The 21,997-nt window shown below is 41.9% G+C and overlaps 1 protein-coding gene across 1 annotated transcript in view; it reads right to left on the bottom strand.

Annotated features, from left to right (window-relative positions):
* Nucleotides 1-21,997, bottom strand: part of LOC111864055 (disks large 1 tumor suppressor protein) — a gene marked incomplete in the record, with an annotated part of 824,637 nt that overhangs the window by 258,812 nt on the left and 543,828 nt on the right. Inside the window, 1 exon segment of the mRNA XM_033751308.1 lies at nucleotides 13,214-13,249. Within this exon segment, the coding sequence (XP_033607199.1) occupies nucleotides 13,214-13,249 (36 nt within the window).

Raw genomic sequence — 21,997 nt, 5'->3', positions numbered from 1 at the left:
TCTCAACAAGCCGTTTTCTAGCAATGGACGCCCGCTCTCACTAAAGATATTCCGGCTTTTAGGCGGCACATCACATCATTATAAGTTTAACTTTCATTTCTCCTTACCGTCTGTTTCAGCTTGTGATTAAGCCTTGTGCTGTACTAGTCCATAGCTTCACACGGTTAAGGCTACTCAATGTTGCGATGACATATGGAATTGATAATATCATCACGGGCATAACTATGGTTTCAGAGACTAAAAAGATCTTTTAAACCAACAATTAGGAAGGTAATTCTAATAATCGTACATCAACATTCCCTCAGACAGAGAGAGAGCCCTCTGCCCCCAGGAATATTCCTGGTACTCATTTCTGTTAGAGGCTGAGTCGACCCCAGGGCCATAGTGCGGCTGGAAGGATTAGGTCAACTGAAAAAAAAATCCACCTCATCGGGACTCGAAGTCGCGACCTTCCGGCTTGTAACACAGTGCCTCAACCAACTACGCTACCGCGTACCCATGTATACGTTAAGTATGAACTGCTACATGTTTCAGCCTCTAATACATCTTCAGGTGATGTACGTTCACTGTCATGGCAGTAGCAGTCAATATGCAGAATACCTGATAGAGAAAAGGCAGAAACATGTAGCAGTTTACATTCAGCGTATAGTGTTATCTATACAGAGCGTTGTGCTGATGGAAGTAAACACACTTGATCAAAGATATACGTACATATGAGATAACCCAAGTAAATACTGCGTCCCACAGAACCCCTTTTAAACGCAAGCGTCTGCAAGGAAACCTTACGCAAAACAAAATTTCCGTTTCTATTTCATGGACCGACAAGTCTACGATCGTTTCGGCTTCCCTCCTCTTTTTGGTTATCCAATAATTCTTCTTTCTCCTGGTTTAAATCTGAATATCCTTTCAGGAATTCTGAAATCTTCCATTTCCCTCGTATGTTTCAGCGGCTTTTCCTTAAGCCTTGTATCCATTCCTCAATGAAGAATGTATCAAGGTCCTGTCAAGCAATATTACGAATTTCCGCATGCAGATCTTGCACAGTGTTTCGTTCCTTCAAACTTAATTTTCACACACCTACAAAAATATCAGCATAAGTATCACTATAAATGACTTGAATACATTACGGTCTAGTCTCGATTTTACAAATAAGATTATATATTGCTCTCTAACCATCTAACAACATTAATAATATTCATACACAATATTACAGCCATGATCACTGAAATGGCCTACTTGTTTATCTTTACTGGTCACCATATGGGATTTTCCACAGTGTTTCCCCTTTTTTTATAAATGGATATTCAATACTGTGTGCCTGTATTACATGGGCTGAGTTAGGTAACCTGGCCAACTGTACGACTCTTCTAACAAATTATTATTTCCCACATATCTCCTTGTTCTCTCTCACTTCCTTACACATCTTGAATTGTTGTAAACAAGTTAATCCTAGTCCTCGCTTTTCTACGTCTCAATACTCGCAGTCCAGCCACTGACTAAGTTTAATTAGACACGTTCAGAAACAACCACACGCTTGCAACGTTTACATACCAGTAGGAGCGCGGGAAAGAAATATACGTGTATTTCATGACTTTTGGGTAACACCTTGTAATATGGGGCCTCTAAGCATCAAACAGCAATGAGCCTGCATTACATATATTTTGTAAGAACTGAAGATTTTATTGCAAAAGAAGGCTTAATTCGTAAAATTTAGAAAACTAAGCCTAATTTTTATCTGCATATGATTTATCAAGGGGGCACGCGAGGCCGCGCCATAGCTCAAGCGGTTAGTCGCTGGCTTCCCACCGCGGAAGCCCGGGTCTGGTCAAGTAGGATTTGTGGTGGACAAAGTAGCGCTTGGGCGGGTTTTCTCCGAGTACTTCAGTTTCCCCTGCCAATCTTCATTCCACCAAATTCTCCATCATCATAATCACAAGGGGCAGGTACAATAGGCCAATCAGTGACCGCCGTGCTAAGTGGACCCAGCTGGACTCCACCCCCCACTAAGCGAATTTTTAAAAAAGAAGGGGGGGGGGACGCGGTAGCGTAGTTAGTTCACGCTATGCTCCAAGCCGGCAGGTCGCGGGTTCGAGTCCCGATGAGGTGCATTTTTTTTTTCAATTGACCTAATCCTTCCAGCCGCACTATGGCCTTGGGGTCGACTCAGCTTCTAAGAGATATGACTACCATGAATCTTCCTGGTGGGGGGGGGCTAAAGAGCGGTCGGCGCATAAGGCTGACAACCTTACCGCTATCTGCGAGCCGACTGTCTAGAGAAAATGTGGGAACGTCGACGTCTCACAACTCTTTGGGCCTTCACGACCTGTTAGAGAGCTTTACCTCTTTTATATGGTTTATCAAGTCATGCCTAACAATCTGGTATACAATAATGTGAAGTATTTGTTAACGTAGTTTTAGAACATAACTGCAAATATTATTTAGCTTTCATGTGTCCGTAATAACTTTATGAGAACCCTTCAATAAAATCGGATTATATAATATTAATTATTATTTAAAATACAGATGCAAGGAGTCGCCAAGAAGAAAATATTCTGCTTAGAAGTGACGAGTGAATGTTGACGTGAAGGATGGACCAATGGTAATTTAACAATGCTGTATCAACCTAAAATATTACTTAGTTTCGAATGACATGACGACGATCGCCTTTCGTGACCTTGACAGGATTCTGGAGGAAATATTTGTGGCATACTCTTTTAAGACATTATTTCAGTATTAGTCTGGAAAGACTCAGAAAACCCACGAGAAACATCAATGATGACAGTTGGTGTCCCTGGCGGGACTCGAAACAGGTATCTCCAGCATATAAGTCAGAAGAGTTACCGCTTGAAACAACTTGCTTTGTCCCCACACACAAGAGTGCTCGTGTCACCTTCGCAAATCGCATATTAGAACAGAAGAACTGGACAGTGTGAACTACGTGACGAGGAAATGTGTAGGCGAAGTGAAAGCAACGAAAATAAACACACGCTACACTTTCACAAAACTCTATCTTATCTCTATGAAAAGGGTAGATAATTTACAAGCAGGGAACAGCTATATAAAACACGACGCAAAACGTAACATTCGCCATCCGCAACAGCTGATATCGGTTCACACGAACAGCATATCAAACGCAGGATCCAGAAAGCTCGGAACAAAAGGATGCTGAAGAAAATGTTGAGAAATGGAGGAATATTGGAAACAGACGTATATCGGCTTATATAAAACTCATCTACAAATGTATACATACTTTAATAAAGAAGAAATATACGTTAAATAACTTATGAAAGAAGAGATTTGTTGTGGCAAGTACCTAACACACGACGCTACTGTACAAAGACACCAGACCGCAGCCCGTCGCTATACCCCGACTGCACCATACAGCAACAAGGAACATAATACTGTACAAATTCGTTGGGCTTCTGAGCAAATACTAGAGCCCACAGCCGATTTTGTTTTAGCTGCTGTCAAGAGATAATTGCACTGTCTCGGGTTCTGTTCTGTGTATTCCCACATCAGACCAATATCTCTGCAGTCGCAGGTTCGAATTTGTCTGAAGTGGTTATGTTTTCCTATAGCACTGCTGCGGAACGGTATACCCCAGTGTAGTATCTGTGCAAGGCCGTGGGCGGCGCCATAGCTCAAGCGGTTAGTCGCTGGCTTCCCATCGTGGCGGCCCGGGTTCGATCCCGGGTCTGGTCAAGTGGGATTTGTGGTGGATAAAGTGGCGCGGGGGCAGGTTTTCTCCGAGTACTTCGTCTTCCCTTTTCAATATTCATTCCACCAAATTCTACATCATCATAATCACTCGGGGCAGGTACAATAGGCCAAACAGTGGCCGACGTGCAGAGTGGACCCAGCTGGATTCCACCCCCACTGTGGGAATAAAAAAAATAGTATTTATGTAAGTGTATCTGTGAATGATAGTTTAATTTTAATTTATTATTATAAGCATAACTGACCGCAAATCATGTCATTTCTAGTACATATATACATATATATAAAAAAAATTGTGGAAACATTATATACACGTAAGAATACATATACATATACATATACATGAAGAATCTTCAGTGTTCAATGCAAAGTAAATAAGAGCGCTTTTCCGGGGGTGGGGGCATTCCTTTGCTCTACATAGCTAACACGATCTCTATTCACATTTGACACAAGGAGCTTTCTCTTTTGTTTTACACGAAAATGTAAAACATGTCCCTGAGCGAAAACAGATATTACGACCTCCCTTTGAGAAAGATGTTGATGAAGATTCGTATGAACTTCGTTTCAGAAGTCGTACGAGGTGAAGCACAGAGTGAAACTCAAGAGCACCTCACACTCGTATTAGTTTCGGGCCTAAATTGTGTTTGCAGAGGGAAAATGATCCAAAAATAACAGTCACATGTCAAAAGTGTTGTCTATTTGTCTGCAATGTCCATAACGTGTGTCTGTGTACTAATTGTTCATAAATTATGTACTCTGATAAGGAAATATTAAAATATATCTCATTATTTACGAGGAAACTACTGGTTCTATAAATGTTTGTTCAAACACGAAATCTGAAATATGACTTGGAGAATATGCCTACAGTTCCCCAATACACTATTAAAGACAAAAAGTAAAGTTATCGCTGTAACAGGCCGTGAAGGCCCATAGGGCTGTGAGACGTCGAGGCTCCCACATTTTCTCTAGACAGTCGGCTCACAGATGGCGGAAAATTTGTCAGCATTATGTTCCGGCTGCTCTTTACCCCCCAGGAAGATTAGTGTTACTCATTTCTGTTAGAGGCTGAGTCGACCCCAGGCCCATAGTGCGGCTGGAAGGTTCAGGTAAATTGAAAAAAATCCATCTCATCGGGGCTCGAATCAGCGACCTTCCGGCTTGTAGCGTAGTACCTCAACCAATTTACAATAATTATTTATAACTGGGGTCCTTTAGGGTTAAGAGAGCACTGGGAATGTATATGCATCATAAAACATCATGAATGGAAATCTCATCTGGGACACCGCGCAAAGTGGCTCAAACGGCAGAGCTTCCGGCGTGTGTTCAAATGCCCAATTTCATCTAGGCCAGGACATCGACTGACTGAGGTCCTCTGTTATTTTCCTCAGTCTCTCCAAGGAAATGCCTTAAGAGTGCCTTAAGCTGGGCAACGACCACTTCCTTTGGGACCCTACTGAATTCATTCCTCCCTGTCTTCCAGCATTCGGTCTTGGGTAATAACAGTTATTGACAGTATCGTTAAATTAACTATACATTAAAAGAAATTAATTGAGGCCCAAAATTGTGCAGATAAAGCTATTCCTGTAACAGGCAGTGGACAACCATCCGGTTGTGAGACGTTGAGGATCCCACATTTTCTACAAAAACGGTTCGCAGACAGCGTTCAAGTTGTCAGCCTTACGCGCCGGCCGCTCTTTACCCCCTAGGAAGATTCCTGGTACTCATTTCTTTTAGAGGCTGAGTCGACCCCGGGGTCATAGTACGAATGGAAGGTATGACTCAAACTCCGTCCTAAGTGCAACAATTTATTGTAGTTCTTTCGTCTTCTTTTCTTCTACACTATATGTTTCGGCCGTAAATGGCCATCATCAGGTGTATATTCTCACGTAGCTGTTACACTGCACGTAGTTTAAAATTTAAAAGCACCAGCTTTCTTAATTGTTCATTTCTCCGTTGTTAATAGGTCCCGATATATCAGAATCTCCTTGCTGATAGTTGTCAGATATGTATAAAATCTTTGTTAATTTACATACGTCAATTTGACTTTGAATTTTGGTATTTTTAAAATCTTCAATTTAAATTTATTTTTTTATTATAAAATTTTAAAATTTAATATTCACAGGGATACCTGTTCTAGGTCTACAGTGTTGCAGCGGCTACTCCTTGCNAATTTAATTTGAAGATTAAAAAATACCAAAATTCAAAAATCAAATTGACGTATCGAACCCGCGAGCTTCATTCATGTAGGCTACTGCCTCAACCAACTATGCTACCGTGTGCCCCCAACTGTTTAGAGAAATACCCATAAATTTCGTGCTTATGGGATCGGGCAAGAAGTGCAAATGCAACAATCACGAAAAAACTCAACAAAGAAACGAGGATAATACTGATATTGTATTAAGCATTCGAGGGACAATTACGAAAATCTGGTAGGATGTGACGCGGATCATCTCTTCTCCAGAACACCAGCCATCATAATTCTCCGAGTTACTTAATGCATCAACCTATATTTTGTTTACTGATATCTGTATACGTGTGTATCAAACGACATTCTGCAAAGAGATACAACGGCAGGGAACGAAGGAAGCACAAGGAGTTCAGCCGACATCAAAAGAAGTGTATTTCTGGAGATGTTTAGACTATAAGCGTGGGACTGGGTTAAAATTAAACAGACCTACAGAAAATAATGGTGTACTGGTGTCCTCATGCGGCAAAAACCAAAGACTCTGTAGGCTGTCAAAACAACCAGTTCACTGAACATTAATTGGAAGGCATGGACTGGGAAGGCACAGCCACGTGCTAGTTTGAGGGACTGCTCTAGAGGAACAGAAACTCCTAAATCGAAGAGAAAACCTCACAAAGAAGAATCACGCGGAGTATATTAGGTTAGGGAGCCGTTGTGCTTGTATCAAGAGATTACTTCCACTGTAAATCGTAAGGAAGTGTGGGAAGAAACTCAGCTGTTGCAAACCACATACTACAGAACCGAGTCATAACAGATATAAGAGCGGTAATTTCTAAAACTACGTGTTTCATAAGAACTAACTCACTTGTCTACAACAACACAAACTCGCTGAGAATAGACTGGAGAAAGTGAACACCATAGGTTTTAACAGACGGAATGATTTAAATTTAACGTGTAGAATTGTTACATGGGGGAAACTTCACGACTTATAATATTTTATTGGAGGATATGTGATCTTTCTTTTTACAATACCGTACGACTAGTAAGTAAATGCTACAGCATGAAACATTAAATGCTACTATAATTTATTTTACACAGCGGCGGAGCTGCGTGTTGTAAACATAAAACAGTAATTTGGTTTAAGTTCTCCCGCAGACGACAGAAGCGATGGAAATCTGCACTTGCTTCCCGAAATCCGTCACGCAATTTTGGTTTTCGGTTATACAGACTGGGTACGGGTTGGGCAACAACCATCTGTGTGAACTCGTTATCTTATATGTGACAGAAATCTCGGAAGTTCAACTATGAAAAAAATATTAAGCGGTGTAGATTCACTCACTCATGGAGCTGAGCCCTTCATGAGAAGCTGCCAATTGTGCAGCTACTCAAGAAATTCTGAACATGTTATGGAACCTGAGGGTTCACTAGTTCACAAGAATCCCCCACTGCTCCATATCCTGAGCCAAATCAATCCAATTCAAAACATCCCATCCTATCTCTCCAAGATCTGTTTTAATATTGTCCACCCACCTACGTCTTGGTCTTACTAGTGGTCTCTTTCCTTCTGGCTTTCCCACCAATATCCTATATGCATTCCTCTTCGCTCCTGTTCGTGCTAAATGCCCTGCCTATCTCATTCTCCTTGACTTGATCATTCTAATTCTACTTGGAGAAGAGTACAAGTTATGAAGCTCCTCATTATGCAGTTTTCTCCAACCTCCTGTCACTTCATCTCTCTTTAGTCCAAATATTCTCCTCAACACCCTGTTCTCAAACACCCTCAGTCTGTGTTCCTCCCTTAATGGCAGAGACCAAGTTTCACACCCAAACAGAACCACAGGCAAAATTACAGTTCTGTATATTCTAATTTTGACGTAGATTATTAAACAAGAAGTGACATGGGTGCACATACTTCGTCATAAGCAACTGTCCTTAACTACCTGACCTTGGGAACAAAATCGACTCTTACTCGGTAGACCACTGTTGGTTGCTGAATACCGAACAACGATAAACTGCGCCCGCCGGGTAGAGCGTGTTTCCACAAAATCGACGTTTCGCGTTTGAGCCTCCAGTGCACTTACCACTATTTCCTGATGATATCACATATAAAGTCCTATTTACACAGATGGTCTCTAAAGTATACTAAAGTTTATTCAGAACTGTAACAATTCTTTTAAAGGAAATCGTAATTTTGTATTTTGGGGTCCCTAATTTTGATGCTGGAATGTTTATATTTACGGGGAACCGACCTGCGACACACAAACTGTCAAGCACTGAATGTAAATAAAATTTATACACCCTTTAAGGCGCTAATAAGGCGCACAAACCTACGGCATCCCTCCTCCCTCCAAAACTACTTTTCTTGTATTTAGGGGTGCTCAAAATGTGTAAACCCGTCGAAAACTCGAGATCAAGTTATTCATGTTCACAAAACTTCCTCATGTACATACGTGCATGAGAACGTGAACGGGACCGCGTAGACCAATCCTGAAACTAGCCTGGAAGAAGAGACGTTGACAGGCCGAATAAGTTACGATCTGACCAAATAAACAGACCCGAAATAGGTAGTTCTACAGTATAGTTCGTACAGTAGACTAACTTACTTACTTACTTAATCCGTTCCTTTTATACCTTAGGTATCGAGGTTGTTTTTCATTTTGATCATTTTGCAGACGACGGTAGGACTCTTGGACAAGTGATTAGCTCGTCGCAAGGCCTCTGCATAAACACAGGACAGCACAAACACAGAATAAACACATACACACCCCCAACATCCATGCCTTGCGTGGGATTCGAACTCACGATCCCGGCTTCCGAGCGAGCGAAGACAGGTCATGACGTAGAGGTCGTGGAATTTTTAAGGGCGGAAAAATTCAGGGAACAAGTCCTCCGGGAGGGACTTTATGCCGTGGGTCCCGTGTCGTAGATTTACGGCACGTAAAAGATCCTCATGTCTCTAGGAGACCTCTGAGCAAAATTAGGTAACAAGTTTCCAGCCCAAGTAGTTTCCAATGCCTCTGGTAGATGGGGGAAATATCAGGTACCGACGTCCGACCTCGTTGGCTGAACGGGGCTGATAGCACGCACCAGTACCGGTAGGGTATGGGGACAGTAGAAATTAAATGGGGACGCACAAAGGACCAATAACTGGTCTAAGTGCATGGGGAAACCCACCCCCTATAATAATAATAATAATAATAATAATAGATTACTCGTCTACCGTGACTGGCAGTTACGACGCAATTAAATATTTCCTAAGAAGTGTGAATAAATAACTTATTTTATTTCAGACTCAACTTCGAAGAAATTCAGATATCACTCACCGAATATATTCGCATTCGTTTTGAGAGACAAAGAACCTAGGACAGAGAAATGAGATCAAATACGGTATCATTATCTCTTCCTATTTGATGGTGAAGCTGATAAATTGCTCATATACATGTATTTCGAACCCTCATATGTAGTACGTCAAGCGCTTCACAAAAGGAAACAAATAATGCACAATGAGGACTCTCATTTCACTGTCCCTTTTGTTCTAGAAATGGAAAGCTGACTGCGAAAGAAATGCTTATCGACAAAACGTATGTATATATCGATATTCCCGGTGTGAGCAAGTCCTCATCGTTGCGTCGGTTTTCAATTTCACGGTGGTGCGTTTCAAGATGGGCTCAGAGGAGTCCTCGAGAACCGAATGAGTCCTCTTCCTACCACCTTCCACACTCGCTTACCTCCTCTCTATATCATTTCATGAGTTCCGGGACGCTCTATCCATGTGAGCAAAATTATGAACCGTGGACCTAAGACATGTATTTCTGCGATATAGTTCTAAAGAACCAAAATAAAATGTATTTCGATATGATATTTACTAAAGTACAGGCTCGAAGGTTCCGAAAGTTTCTGACGAACTGATATACCAAAGCATATTGTCACGTGTAGGGGTTTGTGCGTGACTTATAAGACGGGGTTTCGATTGAATAGATTTATTGCACCGTATATATTCACAACTTGGGACTACAGGCAATACAACGCTATTACTATTTGTAGTTCACCGTTACACACGCATTAGAATTCTGTCTTCACTAGTCGTAACCTGGCAACGGAATTATAACCGTCTCACTGTAACTTCAAATCACACATGAAGTCTTATTTGCACAACCTAATTCCTTTCTTGCCACTTTTTGTCAATCACCTTCGACTGCCATCTCCAGAACTCGATCCAAGTCTCGACAACTCGCTCAAATGAACTTTTTGTCCATTTATAAACCTCCGACACGGACCACGCAGAAAATACAGGCTCTATATTGTTGAAAAGGCTTGTTTACTGATCCGATGCCTACCATTGGATATTCTGTGGTTACACGCGTAGACTTCCGCGGGAATGTGTTTAGCAAGTCATTGTCAAGCAACGAGTCTATACGTCACAATATTCTGAATTGGATCAGGATGGGATTCGAAAGTGGAACTCCTGTCATCTAAAAAGAGAAGCGCTATTACCAGCTGAGTTAACCCTTCCAATCACATGTGTGTCAATTGATTTGACTTTTTTAAAAAATCTACGAAGTTTTGAATCATCATTAAGTCCACATGATTAAAACTGTTGAAGCTTTCCTGTAAACAGTGTCTTAACGGACACTTACTCTCGACTGCCCTGTATGGTCACTCGTATCGATTCCATTCAAATAATAATGGTCAAAAATTAATCATACTATTTATATCAAATCAGCTATGATAACATGCTTACTGCTTGTCAGAGCGTCCCAAGAGTACGCTTACAGTCAGAAGTAATAAAAGTTTTCTGGCGCCGTGCAAACCCATAAATTCGTAAATTACTTCTGTTGTGAAACTCGTTTAGTGAGGATAGCGGCGAGGTATTGAATGTTTAGAAAAAAATAACGGTGACAAAGTAAACCCTTACGGTGATAAAATTCAGGAAATTAAACCTCATATATAACTGAGCGAGTGAGAGGCAGACTGTGGCTGTGGCATGTGGCAGATCGTACAATTAAATAAAATCTGACTAAAAATGCACTTGATATAGTTTTTTTATTCTTAAGATACCGGTCATTCACCCACGGAAAATAACATCCAGCGCCGCATAAAGTGAGCGCACATACGTACATATTTTTCTTCTTCACTGGCTCTACAGCCCGTTTGGGCCCTGGCTTCTGATTTTCGGTTTCATGGACATTTTACATGCAGTAGGATTCCTTGGGCGAGTTATCAGCTCGTTGCAAGGCCTCTACCTAAACACAGGACAACATAAATACAGAATAAACACATACACATACCAAACATCCATGTTTTGTGTGGGATTCGAACCCAAGAACCCGGCTTCTCAGCGAGCCTTAGACCGCTCAGCTACCGTGACCGGCTATGTACATATTACTGCTGACGAAATGGTTTCCTTTTTGGGGTGGGAGGTCAATTTGCTTATGCCTCTGGTCCCCATATTCATTTCTGATGCAGGAAACCGAAAAGTGCTCAGTGAATTTCTAAAGAGGTTTTGTACGCATATTTCCTTATAAATGGTAGATTTCTATATCTAATAACGGGGACGAATGACAACTAATTCTCCGGAATTAGTGAGTTCAAATTAAATAATTAATCTAATAAAAATATAATAAATGGCAGCAGACTTATTCTTTTCTTTTGCTTCAATGAAACGTTGATCTGACACAAAATAGTAGCATAGTGTAGAATGAACATACATTGCACCACGACTTCAACAAAATCCGAACATAAATTGATTGCATTTTACGACTACTAAGTATAATTAAGTGCTTGTCACTTATACTACGAGATGAACGCTTACTTTTTATTAGAACATATATTAATTGTGTCATCATAGGTAATATACTGTTGTCTTTCAGTAAATTTACGAGTACGTCAATAGATGGCACTCTTCACAGCTACGGCCTATAGAATTAGACTGTGGCTCAAATGAAAAAACAATATTTTTCTTAATTCGCATATGGGGGGGGGTGGAGTCCAGCTGGGTCCACTTGGCACGTCGGCCACTGATTGGCCTATTATACCTGCCCGGATGATTATGATAATGGAGAATTTGGTGTTATGAAGATTGGCAGGGGAAACCGAAGTACTCGGAGAAAACCTGCCCCAGCGCCACTTTGTCCACCACAAATCCCACTTGACCAGACCCCGGGCCATCGCTGTGGGAAGCCTGCGTCTAACCGCTCGAGCTATGGCGCGGCCTTTGGCTCACATGAAACACAAAGCCTTATGTTACTGTGCTATTAATACGACAGAATCATGCCCCTTTTCACAAGTCAATTTTGATACCTCAACGGTTAAACACCATGTTTTCAGATTTCACATTTTCGGTATTAAAGTCATAGTAGGAATAAAGACATGTGTGAACCACAGAGAGAAGGAGTGAAAAGAGACACGAGAAAAGTGCATAACTAAGCTTCAACGCCTGTATTCATCGTGAAATATTATTAAGATAAACGCAAAGCTATCCCTGTAACAGGCCATGGAGGCCCATAGGGTTGTGAGACGTTGAGAGTCCCACATTATCTAGACAATCGGCTCATAGATGGCGATAAGGTTGCCAGCCTTACGCGCCGACCGCCTTTCACCCCTCAGGAAGATTCCTGGTACTCATTTCTGTCAGAGACTGATTCGACCCCAGGGCCATAGTGCGGCTGGAAGAATTAGGTAAACTGAAAAAATCCACCTCATCGGGAATCAAACCAGCGGCCTTCCGGCTTGTAGCATAGTGCCTCAACCAACTACACAACCACGTGCCGTGTATTATTAAGGGGATGAACTGAAATGAGTGTTATGAACATACGGGACAGATGAGAGATGGAAGTGGATTTTTTGTCGGAAATCCTGAAGACAAGAGACATTTGGAAGTTTTAGGTGCCATCAGGAAGCCAATATTAAGATGATGTGTATGGGTTCTGACTGGATTCGCCTGGCTCAGGATGGGGACCAGAGGCAAGCTCTTGTGAACACAGTAATGAATCACTGGATTCCATAAAAGTTGGAGAATTTCTTAAATGGCTGAATGGACTCAGCTTCGCGGAATTAATTAGTACCAATCGAACAGCGCACACTGCTAACAACCTCTCAGCCAACATGTCCGCCTACTGTAAGGCTCTGCAACGGCTGCAGTCCAATTAACACTAGGGCATGGTGAGATCGTTACAGCTGGAACAGTCACGCAGCAGGATTAGCGCTCGGAAATACATGGCATAACCGGATTGTGTGAAATATGGCTGGACACGCAAGTTTCCGAGCGCCGGGTCATTTTCACACGTTCCAGTAATCTGTGCTTGAGCTTACCTGATCACTGTCATGCCCCTGCCAGCTGTCATTGCTCTGGAACAGAAAGAACGAAATGTCATTAGGACGGGACCTCATATAATGTCACCATACATGAACTGCAGCCGACGGTATGTCAGGTCTTGTTCTTCGAGCATTGTATGCCCCAGGACACAATCACATCTCCATCTCATGTCTCTTACTTGAAGCAACTCATTGATTGTATGAAACTCTGTTGGAGGTCGTTTAATTCTGCACCATTAAAGTTAGTGGTATGTCCGCCTGTGGATTTCTGAGTTGGAGGCGACACGGCCTGGTATCGTTCTGCATAGTGCTGTAAAATGCAATGCGATAGACCTCTGAGAAATGAACATCTACGAGAGTAATTTTTGTGTAACATGGAACATAAATGTTATATTCGACTTTCGGGGCAATGGACCGTACTGGACCGTCTACTTTAACTAGGCAACTGGTATTTAGTATCCTGATAGCTTCATTTAAAATAGAAACTGTACACTGTAGCGATACGCTGGTGTTTAACAATAAATTTACAGACACCTGAAGTCTATATAAGTAAACAAGAGGCAAATTATCATCTAAATGTGTCTAGTCTATTGAATACATGTTGTTAAACTCCCGACATGTTTCGGTCACACAGGACCAAACTCAAGGGATGTACCCTAACAGAGATAAAATTTACAAATCACGAATAAAAATAAAGGATTTTAAAATACCAGAGTTATATAATTCTCACAAAAAGTTAAAACCAATATTATATTAAAATGTATACATATATGCATACAGATCGAGGCAACAGTAGTTCGAGTGATTATCTTGTGTTGTGCTCAGCTGTATGTTGCTGTAGAATTTGTTTTTTTAAGTGCCGAAGATGTGGGGCTCGCTATTTCGATGTGATCCTTTGTAAGTGAATAGTTACCCTTTAATATGGAACATATGCTGAATAAGGTTTTGTATGACCGAAACAGCCGGTCACAGTAGCCGCTTGGTCTAAGGCATGAATTGTCTTCGCTCGCTCGGACGCTGTGATCATGAGTTCTAATCCCACTTAAGGCATGTATGTTTGGTGTGTGTATGCGTTTATTCTGTGTTTGTGTTATCCTGTGTTTAGGAAGAGGTCTTGAGACGAGCTGATCTCCTGTTCAAGGAGTCCTACTATCTCGAAAAATGATTATGGAACTGAATATGAGGCCAGGGCCCTCAACGGGCTGGAAGAGTCACTGAAAAAAAAAAGACCGAAACATATTGGGATTTTACTCACATAAACTCAATACAAGGAGATAAACTGGTTATACTCTCGCACTCAGATGGTAATTCGCATCTTGTTCTAATGTAGACGGTACATCGGGAAAATGAACATACGTACTTCAAATTTACTCAGATAACTACCTCAACTCTTAACACTGTATACGTCATATTATAAATGAAACGGAAATAATGTAAGTTCTCTTATCCAATTATTGTTCTGTCTGCATAACACGAGTTCTACTTTCATTCCCAGTTCCATGGAGAACTCAATTTGTTAGTCCCGCCTCACACAATGTTAATGAACCTATCGACTGTCACTGCACATACCAGAACAGAACACGATTTTCAACTCCTTCATTTTATCTACCAAAGTTATGACGTTTGGATTCCATGCAGATGAAAATAGAATGTACAGGCTGAAAACTTTGCGATTCTCATGTACAATGTGGCCCTTGACACAAACGCCATTATCAAAGTTACGTCTGAATATAAACAGACATTTAAAAGGGATGTGAGGTGGGGAACTACTTGCATACCGTGGACGCCATTCGATGCAGCGTTTGATTGCCGTTTCAGAGTAAAGCCTTCTGCTCATTAATGAGGGAGATTACGAGACATGGCTTCGTTACTATGCGATCGGGCTATCTGCAACTAGGGATACTCTGTGGCTGCGTTGAATAGTGAGACATGTCCAGAACGCAAACACAGAAGAGAAGCAGTATTTAAATATCAGAATTTAGAAGTGTAAGCTCTATTACGAGAACAGAAAATGTCGGCTAACTGTAGCGAGAAAATCAAAACGATATTAAAAGTGATGTTTGAAAATACATATATTTAATTTTAATTAAAAAGGATATGTAATTTCAAATTGCAGAAAATTTGGTTTAAACACTTTCCTCACCAAAGTGTAGCAATTACGCCATGAGTATACAAGACAAAGAATTTGTAGCACTAATTTATGTATGGCCGGTCACGGTAGCCGAGCGGTCTAAGGCATGTACTGTCTTCGTTCGCTTGGAAACCGGGATCGTAGGTTCGAATCCCACTCAGGGCATGGATGTTTAGTTTGTGTGTGTGGGTTTTTCTGTGTGTGTGTGTGTACAGGTAGAGGCCTTGCGACGAGCTGATCACGCGCCCAAGGAGTCCTACCGAATGTGTAAGATCTAGAAAAACCGAACTGAACGGAGAAGTTCATGGAGGTAGGTCTAGGCCCACTGGGGCTGTAGTGTCAAGGAAAAAAATTATGTATATGTTCATAACTTGTACTCTTCTCCAAGTACAATTAAAATGATCAAGTCAGGCAGGATGAGGTGGGCAGTGCATGTAGCAAGAATTTTGGAGAAGATGAATGCGTATAGGTTATTGGTGGGAAAGCCAGAAGAAAGGAGACCACTGGGAAGACCAAGGCGTAGGTGGGTGGACAATACTAAACTGGATCATACAGAGATAGGATGGGTTGGTATGGATTAGATTGATCTGGTTCAGGATAGGGACCTGTGGAGGGCTTTTGTGAACACGGTAATTAACCTTCGGGTTCCATAAAATGCTGGGAAATTCTTGAGTAGCTGCAGATTTAGCGGCTCCTCAAGAGGACTCAGCTCCATAACTAAGTAAATTTCTGTATATAGTTCTAGGACGTGAAAACAGTGCTTCGTTTAATCTCTGGTGTGACGACATTAATAACATGGAATTCCTTGTCATTCTACAGACAGCTGTTGCTTCGAGCTGAGAAGATGTTATCGTCACGTTCAATTTATTATTTATTGATTGACAACAGACATACTGATCCGGGTCCAAAATATTTATATTCGCAAAATATTTTAATTTGTTCGAAAATGCTTCAACCAAGTTGAAATATGTATTCTACACGCGATGCTTCTGCATTTTGGTCAGCTTTAGATAAAACAGTCGTCAAAGGTTGCTTCGGAAACTGGTGAGTTCCTAGATCCTTCTGGTTCCATCATTTTGAAAGGTACACAATCTCTTGTAACGTGCACGCGTTTCCAAATTATTGACAATTCTAACATTGTGTAGGCCTATTACGCTTACTTGTTACAAAGAAGAGAAAACAGAACTGCAACATGTCTGTTGGATGCCTCTCGGAAACCAACTAAGGTCAAGCTTTATTACTCATTCAGAATAAGCAGAGTGTGTAGGCACCGGCCTTGCGACGGACCGATCCCCGTCCAAGGAGACCTACCGACTGTAGAGAGCCATAGATAGATAGATAGACAGACAGACAGATAGGTAGACAAATAGATAGATAAATAGATAGAAAATGGGCGGTGCCATAGCTCAGGTGGTTAGTCGTCCGACTTTCCACAGCGGCGATCCGGGTTCGAGCCCGGGTAAGGTAATGAGGAATTTGTTGTAGAGAAAGTGGCATTGGGACAGGATTTCTCCGAGTACTTCGGTTTCTCCTGCCAATTCTCATTCCACAGACTGCTCCACATCTTATCATCTATCATTCGGGGCTGGTACAATATGCCAATTAGTGGCCGACGTACCAAGTGGGCTCAGTCTCACGCCACCCCAAGAAAAAAAAAACCAGTATGCTCAAAGGCCGACTGCAAACATTATGAACTAGTGTTTACTTTATTCACTCCTTGTCTGTACGTCGTAGTACCCAAACAATTATAACATAATATGTATAGATATGTCGTCCATTATACTGAAATTTGTTAGCGTCTGAAGAATTATTTTGCACAGAGAAGGGACCAATAAATTTTAACCACAGTATTTAATGTCTGCTGCTGTCATGTCCATGTTCGTTTCAACATTAAACGACCCCGATGTGTTCATTTTATTATGAAGCTATTTCACATTAAGCGAACGTATATTGGCCTTTATTTTATTAGCGAAATAAAATGGAAGGCTCTTCGCTTCCTGCATTCTTGCGTCAGAACATTCAACGGGTAAAATTTTGTGGCAGAAGATAAAACTTGACATCACTGCAGCTGCGAGGATGTCTGTTCAGAACTCATTTGGAGGGGGAGGCTGGTGATGTAGCTGTCATCCACAATGTGTGACTTACAGCAGAGTTCAGTAACTCTCATACTGCGTAATTGATTTGATTAATAGTTCATTGATTTAAAATTGATTGATGCAATTATGTGCGCGTTGTGCGCTGTAATGGTGATACGGCAAAATTCAATATACCTTATATAGCGAAACGTACAGACTGGTCATAATTAGAATGAGGGTGCTGCAGTCAGAGTGGCTTATCGCACATGTATTCAAGAAGTATCCGATTCAAATCTCTACTTGGCCACAAACTTTACTAACAGACTATTCCATGATATTCCTTTGACCTCCTAGGTAGTGCCAGCAAATAAACCACGACAGTTATGTGTTCCAAATGGCATTAAAATGGAGCCATAAGACAAATGCAGGAAGGATAGACAATGGTGTATCGTTAATTAATTCATAAATACTTCTTATTTTTTTCTAGCATGTCATCAGTAGAAGGGCTGTAGAGCCATGGGTGGCTGGATAGACAGACTGACATAAATAGGCAGACAGACAGACAGACAGATAGACAGTCATCAGGAGAGCAGAATCAGCGTTAACGAGTGTGAGTGAGTGTGAGGGTATCGGCTGTTTTGAGATTACTCATGACTCTTCGAAACCTCTCCAAGCGAATAAGAATGGGTACATACAAGTCTGAAACAGGACTTCTACTTCCGAATCACAATCGTTCTGCCACTTCTTACTCGACTTTGCGTGGCAGGACCTGCCCTCACTCCCTGCAACCGAAAGGAATACAAAGTTTCTGCAGTTGATCAAGACAAGATACATGAGATAACAGTAGATATGCAGCAGCGTGGGAGAGATTACACATGAATATGAACCTTCAGTCGGGATACTGGAAGGAAGATATCATTTCGAGAAGTACACAAAGATGGGATAGATATTGTGACCTATAGATCCATTGTCAGGCAACGGCCGATAAACACGTTCCCCTGGAGATAGATTCTTGGTACACAACCCGTTGTTAGGAAATACCTACAACAATACGCCACAATGGTAGACGTCAATTGCCTGAGGTCACACCCGAGGTTATGTAACAGTGAGTGACTCTGGCTCCAGGAGTAGTGGATTAGCGTAGTGTGGTCAGAAGCCGGGAGTGTCCAGTCAAAGATAGTGATTTGTGAAATGTTGTAACAAGTTATATGAAGGTCCATTAAATTCGATTACTAAATCCAAAACTAGTTTTATAAGTCACGCAAACCACTAGTACGTGACAATATTAAAGAAGTACGATGTAAGGGTGAAGACTGGATTTAGATGGTTCAGGTTAGAATGCGGCCGAGAGCAGTTTTCAATGCAGCAATGATTGTTCATGCTCTAAAAAAGGTGGGGAATTTCCTGACAAACTGAGCAACTATCAACATCTCAAGAATGCTCCCCTTTCATGTAACTAGCCAGAAGGCCATGCCATGATTCATTCATCGGTTTCTCACCATGGAGGCTCGCGTTGAATCCCCGGTTAGTACATGTAGGACTTACCGTTGGAAAAGTGGGAGTAGAGTAAATTTTTCTTCCGGCACTTCGCTTTTCTTCCTGCTTTCATCATTCAATGAATGCTAAATACTGAACCATGAACAGGAACTAGTACAATATGCTTACTGAAGGCCGCAGGATCAAAGGACTCAAAGTGTCACTCCGTTCCTACAATTAGTTCGCTAGAAAGCCGTAAATTTTCTGTCGATGGGCCACTGAACTAATATATCTGTTTATTCTTATTATGCACTCTGTTTGGTTGCGTTCGACTTATACAAAGCAGGATCAGTTCTACGGGGAAGTAGCTAACTATATTTGGGAATTCCATGGTTTGGAATTTTATCTTTCACCCTAAATTGAGAATTCTCAGGCTTCAGCTCACACAACGGACACACTGAATTCTGTACAGTGGCAGTATATGGTTTTCTGCAGTATCTGGCAACTACGTGAGACGTCACAAAATACTGTTAAGTCTTGTTGCTGTACTGTGGTTTCGGAATCCCCAGAGGGTTCATCAGGAGGGGCAATGCAATCAAGCAGGCGACACAAGACACGCCAGGGGGCACGTCAGTGCCTTGTCGTGACAGGCTACTGAAAATGACGCTCGGGTTCTGCGTTTCACAAGACTTACACGCTCGCATTTCACAACTGTGTATCGACTTCCAGTGAGATAAGACACGCAAGGCCCATACGTTTATAATTCAAAGTATTCTTGGCTCGACAGCTGTCAGTAACTTAGAAAACAGAAACTTGTTATTATAGGTAAAAGGCTAAAAAAAGGTAAAGCTATCACTCTAAAAGGCCGTGAAGGGCCATACGGCTGTGAGACGTCGAGGCCCTCACGTTTTCTCTAGACAACAGGCTAACAGATGGCAGTAAGGATGTCAGACTAACGAGCCTGAAGATCTTTATCCCCCAGGAAGATTCCTGGTACTCATTTCTGTTAGAGGTTAAGTCGACCCCAGGGCCATAGTGCTGCTGGAAGTATTAGGTAAATTGAAGAAATCCAATGACCTCACCGGGAATCGAAGCCACGACCTTCCGGCTTGTAGCATAGTGCCTCAACTAACTACGCTACCGCGTGCCCCAAACTTTGTATAGTGGCAACTAATCACGTGAAGAAGGAAGTAAAGTCCGTTCCATAAATTTCGTACACATGATATACAGACGTAAAACTCAGATCACGGGAATATCTAATTCACTCGTAGCTACGCAAAGAGTCGCATTGCAGAAGAGAACTGCCAGTTGGAATACAGGCCGTGATATGACTATCCTGAATTCCCCCAGCCTTACAAAGGGGCCATGGTCGCTACAGCCTGTCCCAGTTGTCATTCACAGCCTTCCTACTGCACCACGTCGACGCTACAAAGTACTAAAAAAGGCGGTAAAACCCGGATAAACAAACAACTTATAAATCACGTTTCAACGCATTATATTTTGGACCAGGGACGTTGTGCAATCCAATTAGCTCTCGATGAAAATAAAATAAAGATGAGTGGAACGGATGTAGGAGGAAATGAAAGTGCATTGTAAAAACCCCATCCTGGCGCCCATGCAAATGACCATCCATATCGGTAACAGAATCCGGTGTACTGAAGAGAAGGGGATCGTGTTGCAGCGGGATCATCCATTCGATAAAAAAAATACTGAATTCCATACAGTACAAATAAAGAACTTCTGTATTGTAAGTTCAGGCAAGTGCCAAAATCGCGGATTGTGATGTGGAAGTATTAGGATCAAATATTCTCCAGTGTCATTTTTCCACAAATTCCGCATGGGTTGGCCTGAGATTAAATAGGTTACCCTGAAGTTGAAATCGAGCTTCTAGGATGTTAGAGGCAGCTTACTTCACCTTCAGTTCAGTATGCCTGAGGTTTTAACTTGACTTTTATAATGAACAGGCATTCATATACTCTTAATACACAGCAGTGGAGCAATTCTAAACCAATCAATGACATGAACTGTAATCAGGATAACCGACAAAACGATTTGATCCAGAACTCTTCTAAAGACAAGCCAGGGTTACTGAGTCACGGCTAATTTACTCCGTGTACGTACTGCAGAAACGGCGATACACTTTTTCAGTTATCATTTAGGAAGAAAAATTAATAAACTACTTTAAACTGCTGCGAGGTCTTGAGAGGTGTTCCGACTTAGAAAATAAACATTAACAGTGTCATTTTTTGTTATTAGCATTCGAGCAATTGTTCAGAATGACAGGGATGATGTTTGTGTAGGTGTACAATAGGACATGGCGCCCCGTCAGTTGAAACATGAATCTGCAACCGGCAGCTGTACTTCCCCCGCGCTTGTCGTTATCTCTCCGTTCCCATGTACAGCAGCAAAGGAATTTCCTTTTATCCAGAATCCTAGTAGCTCCAGGACTTTGGAGCAGGGGGAAAGGGGGTTTATATTGCTCTTCTGCCTCGAGCAATCACGGGATCACGTCATGAATACAACATAACCCAGCCGTCCACTACCACGCCAATGCAGAATCCCTCCAGTTTGCGTACGTCAGTATGGGTTAGAATTCATTTCATAATGTCAACAGCTAACTCCAAAATACTGGAACAGGCACAGATGCAGTGACATTTGTCTTTCATATACATGAATTTAGTCCGTTCCTGCTGGATGGAAACATTACAGTTTTAGTACGCATCATAAAACTGGGTACCCCGCGATGACAAGCTCTTCCTTCTACTCCTATGTGAATATTGAAATAAAACACATCTACAATGGGAGCCGGGACAGCGCAGTCGGTACGGCTACTGGCTATTGGCTGGACGACGGAAGAGTCGGAGTTCGAGTCCTGGTAGAGTCAAGAATTTTCTCTTCTCGTCGTCCAGACCGGCTCTGGGACCCACCCATCCTCCTATCCAATGGGTACCCGTGGCTGTTTCCCCGGGGGTAAAGCGGACGGAGAGTGAAGCTGACCGCTCATCTCCAACAGTGCCGAGGTCAAGAATATGTGGATCTATACATGTATTCCCCCTTACGCCTTCATGGCGTAGTGCTTAATTAGTTAAGTACAGGGAC

Source organism: Cryptotermes secundus, unplaced genomic scaffold, assembly GCF_002891405.2.
Source record: "Cryptotermes secundus unplaced genomic scaffold, Csec_1.0 scaffold655, whole genome shotgun sequence".
Lineage (NCBI taxonomy): Eukaryota > Metazoa > Arthropoda > Insecta > Blattodea > Kalotermitidae > Cryptotermes > Cryptotermes secundus.
This window is presented reverse-complemented; position numbering and strand designations above follow the sequence as displayed.